Source organism: Hordeum vulgare, chromosome 5H, assembly GCF_904849725.1.
Source record: "Hordeum vulgare subsp. vulgare chromosome 5H, MorexV3_pseudomolecules_assembly, whole genome shotgun sequence".
NCBI lineage: Eukaryota > Viridiplantae > Streptophyta > Magnoliopsida > Poales > Poaceae > Hordeum > Hordeum vulgare.
This window is the reverse complement of record NC_058522.1, coordinates 534,532,323-534,536,983: the sequence shown is the minus strand read 5'-3', so window position 1 is coordinate 534,536,983 and position 4,661 is coordinate 534,532,323. Positions and strand designations below refer to the sequence as shown.

The window sequence follows — 4,661 nt, the reverse complement described above, 5'->3', positions numbered from 1 at the left end:
TCTACGCGGGCCCGCCCGGGGATTGGATATACTGTCGCGGCCGTAGAATCTTTACCCGCCAGGAAGAAAAAGGCGGCAAAGATAGCCACCGGGGCGAAGGAAGGAGAAGCCTCACGTAAGTGCAGGGCCCGCCTCCTGGTGGCGGGCCACCCCCGACGGCCCGGCTCGGCCCGCTCCGGGGTCTATAAATAGCGCCAGTTTCCTCATCGCTTCTTCCCTTTTCCCCGATCCCTCTCTCGAGCCCCCCTAGATTCCCGGAATTACGGCTGCGTCCTTCTTCCGTTCCTTGTGGTTGTTGTTGCTGCTGCTAGTGGCAGGAGAAAGAAAGAAAGAAAATGCTGTCCCTGCAGGAGGCGATCGGCCTTGACATGGACGCGATGACGTCCGGGTTCGGCTTCACCCCGTGGGAGGCCGACACGTGCCCCACCCTCGAGGAGCTCATGGCGGCGTCGTCCACCACGTCGTCCCCCAGCTCGTCCGGCGGGGCCGCCGCGGACCAGGGCCACGGCCTGGTGGAGGACGAGGAGGAGCGCCGGCGGCGGCAGCGCCGGAAGGTGTCGAACCGGCTGTCGGCGCAGCGGTCGCGGGCGCGCAAGCAGCAGCGCCTCGAGGAGCTCCGCGGGACGGTGGCTCGCTTCCGCGCCGAGAAGCGCGAGCTGGCCGCCAAGCTGCACGCCGTGGCGCGGCACGAGCTCGCCGTGCGCCGCCAGAACGCGCGGCTCCGCACCGAGGAGGCCGCGCTCAAGCGCCGGCTCGGCTACCTACTCGCGCTGCAGCGGCTCACGCTGCAGCTCCGGTCGCGTCGCCCGCAGCCGGGCGCTGGCGGCGGGCCGGGAGGAGCCGCCTTGCCGCCGGCCGCAGCGACGGGGCTGGCTTCCCTGATGACCTACTAGGATGGAAATGGAAGGATGGTGCGGGTGGTCACGACCAATGACCACGGTGGACGGAGTCACATCACGTGTGAAAGTTTTGGAACGGATGGCGACGGCGACGACGACGACGAGAGTACTACGTGCGTGAACGAACCGGGAGCACTACTGGTGCTTTAAGCAGCTGCATGCCATGCTAGGGACCCGTGCTTTTACTTGACGTGTAGGCTGCATATATAATTAAGTACTACATGGATGAATGGATCGTCAGCTGATGTAAATTACTAAATGGAAAATTACTGCCGCTTTGGCGCCGTACGTGAAGAGTCCGACTGATTCACCGCTCATCTTACGTGCAGATTTACCGTGTGACCAAAATGGTCCTCGACCTCTGCGCAGGTTGACGCACAGGTCTCTCTGTTCTGTTTTTACTCTGCGTTATTTAACGGTGACTCCGTCTCCGTGACTGTCGTGAGAGCCTTTAGGTTTAGGGCGAACGGAAGAGATGCACTGCCTCATTTTTATCCGGCTGATTCACCGCTCAGCGTACGTGCAGATTCACTGTGCCTAAAATGGCCGTCGACATGCCGCAGGTCGACATACCCGGTCTCTCTGTTTTTACTCTGCGTTATTATTTAACGGTGCATGACACTACGCCGTCTCTTGTCGACTGTCGTGAGAGCCTTTAGGCCAAGCGGAAAAGATGCGCGCCCTCTTTTCTATCGGATATCCTGCCGGGCCATGGTGTAACGCGAGCCGCTCCGCTTTAGTGAAAACAAATAATAGACCGTAGTGATAGAATTTGACAGAGACGGGTCACTGACTTAGGTCGTGTTTCTTTTCAAGGGACTAGACTTTTTTTTAGTTCCAGGGACTAAAGAAAAAAGTCCATCCAAAAGAGTCTTTTTGTAGTCCCTTAAGGAAAAGTCCATCCTGTTTCTTTACCTAGGAACTAAAAGGGACTTTTTAGTCTAGTCACTGGGTAAAGAAACACCACCTTACTAAGCAAAGGTGGTCGACTGGCTAGCAACGGGCCTAGCAGCCTTGAATCGAATAAGTAGAGCAACAGGCAAGAGTTTAAAAGGCAGATATGGCTAGAAGACGAAGAGTGGATGTTGCAGTTGCTTTTAGATTTCATTGATCTAAAGGGTTGGAGCAACTTCAACAGACCCCTAAACATAGCCCTGACCAATACCCTAAACAACTTTTAGAAGTTGGGGGCCAAAGAAAGGAAAAGAAATCTTTAAGAGCATTTACACCCGGATACCGCAAACGGCCTCTCATACGTTTGCAGACGCGTCCAGTCAGTGACCAGACAAGAGAGAGAAGGAAAATAAATGACCTAATCGGATCGCTCGTATCATCCCTATACGTTCAGCTTTCCGCGGTCCTTAATATGAGGGCTCGTGGATGCGTCCGGGCACGACCGTTCAGCCCTCCACGTCGGACGCAACCCCACGTCGGACCACCTTTTTCCTTTTCTTTAGTCATTTTTACTTTCTCTCTCTTTCTCTGTACCAATCACGTGTAAGTGATCGGACATATGAGAAAAAAATGAGGATTGTGGCTACGCGAACGGACAAATAGAAGGCACGTCCGGTCACTCACCGAACGCATCCGTGGGCGTATAGGGGTGCGGATTTGTCCAGTCCGGCTGTAGATGCTCTAACAAGACAAAAAGTCCCCTTCTATCCCCGAACTCATTTGAGCTCGGGATAAACAGTAAATTCTGAAGAAAAAGGAAAATAAAATTGAAAAATTCTGAATTTTTTTGGGTGTAAATTTTAACAAACGTTCCGAGTGCTTGGAAAGTTTTATCCTGAAATAACTTTCATTGAAGTCATGGAAAACCACACGAAAACATCTCTCCAAAATGCTTTTGAAAAGACCAGTTTTTTAGTGTTTAGTTTTTTTTATCATGAATTCCACGAATGTTGTTTCGGGATGAAATTTTCCAGGCACTAAGAACATTTGTCAAAGTATGCAGAAAAAAACAGAACTTTTTGAATGTCTTTACCATCTTTCTGAATTTATTGTTCATTAAGGAGCATATGAGCTCGAGACTAGCAAGACTTCCAATTATAACCCTCAAAATAGGGAGAAAGAAAAAACCTTTGTGCAATGTTGAGCATGCTACAAGCAGCTAGCGTCTCTTCACTAGTAGAAAACATGGCTTTGGTTCTAGCCGGATTGGAGCGATAGTCCCGGTCGTGTTATGAACCGGGACTAATGAGAGCATTAATGGTGGGGGTGCCGGACGGGGCTCGGCAGGCATCAATCCCGGCTCGAATAGGACATTTGGTCCCGGTTGGAGACACCAACAGGGTCTAAAGGGGTTGCGGCAGGTCCCACAGCCTTTAGTCTTGGTTGGTGTCTCCAACCGGGACTAAAGGTCCGTCTTCAATCCCGGGTTTTACCTCTAGATCCCGGGTACGTGTGCTGAACGCGGAGGTGTCGTCCGTTCGGTACTAGATCGTGGGACTGATCGCGGGATTGTTCGCGGGGCGGATCGAGGGACGTGAGGACGTTCCACTACATCAACCGCGTTCACTAACGCTTCTGCTGTACGGTCTACAAGGGTACGTAGATCACTCATCCCCTCTCGTAGATGGACATCACCATGATAGGTCTTCGTGCGCGTAGGAAAATTTTTGTTTCCCATGCAACGTTCCCCAACATATATCACATCACATCGTTGGCCATATCACATCACAAGCATACCCTGCAAAAACAAGTTAGACGTCCTCTAATTTTGTTGTTGCATGTTTTACGTGGTGACCACGGGTATCTAGTAGGATCGCGTCTTACTTACGCAAACACCACAACGGAGATATATGAGTTGCTATTTAACCTCATCCAAGGACCTCCTCGGTCAAATCCGATTCAACTAAAGTTGGAGAAACCAACACTTGCCAGTCATCTTTGAGCAACGGGGTTACTCGTAGCGATGAAACCAGTCTCTCGTAAGCGTACGAGTAATGTCGGTCCAAGCCGCTTCAATCCAACAATACCGCGGAATCAAGAAAATACTAAGGAGGGCAGCAAAACGCACATCACCGCCCACAAAAACTTTTGTGTTCTACTCGAGAAGACATCTATGCATGAACCTAGCTCTGATACCACTGTTGGGGAACGTCGCATGGGAAACAAAAAAATTCCTACGCGCACGAAGACCTATCATGGTGATGTCCATCTACGAGAGGGGATGAGTGATCTACGTACCCTTGTAGACCGTACAGCAGAAGTGTTAGTGAACGCGGTTGATGTAGTGGAACGTCCTCACGTCCCTCGATCCGCCCCGCGAACAATCCCGCGATCAGTCCCACGATCTAGTACCGAACGGACGGCACCTCCGCGTTCAGCACACGTACAGCTCGACGATGATCTCGGCCTTCTTGATCCAGCAAGAGAGACGGAGAGGTAGAAGAGTTCTCCGGCAGCGTGACGGCGCTGCGGAGGTTGGTGATGATCTCGTCTCAGCAGGGCTCCGCCCGAGCTCCGCAGAAACGCGATCTAGAGGAAAAACCGTGGAGGTATGTGGTCGGGCTGCCGTGGAAAAGTCGTCTCAAATCAGCCCTAAAACCTCCGTATATATAGGTGGGAGAGGGGGGCCTTGCCTTAGGGCTCAAGGAGCCCCAAGGGGGTCGGCCGAGCCAAGGGGGGAAGTTCTCCCCCCCCAAACCGAGTTGGACTTGGTTTGGTGGGTGGCAGTCCTTCCTTCCCTTCCCACCTCCTTCTTTTTTTTTCTTTTCTCTTTGATTTTTCTTCCAATGCGCATAGGGCCCTTTTGGG

The 4,661-nt window shown here is 52.3% G+C and overlaps 1 protein-coding gene across 1 annotated transcript; it reads left to right on the top strand.

The window, feature by feature from the left end:
• Nucleotides 1–231: 231 nt before the first annotated feature.
• On the top strand, nt 232–893 carry LOC123397170 (ocs element-binding factor 1-like). Its single transcript, XM_045091821.1, has one exon. It carries the CDS (start codon nt 336–338, stop codon nt 891–893), a length of 558 nt encoding a protein of 185 aa, XP_044947756.1. The 5' UTR covers nt 232–335.
• The last annotated feature ends 3,768 nt before the right edge of the window (nt 894–4,661 follow it).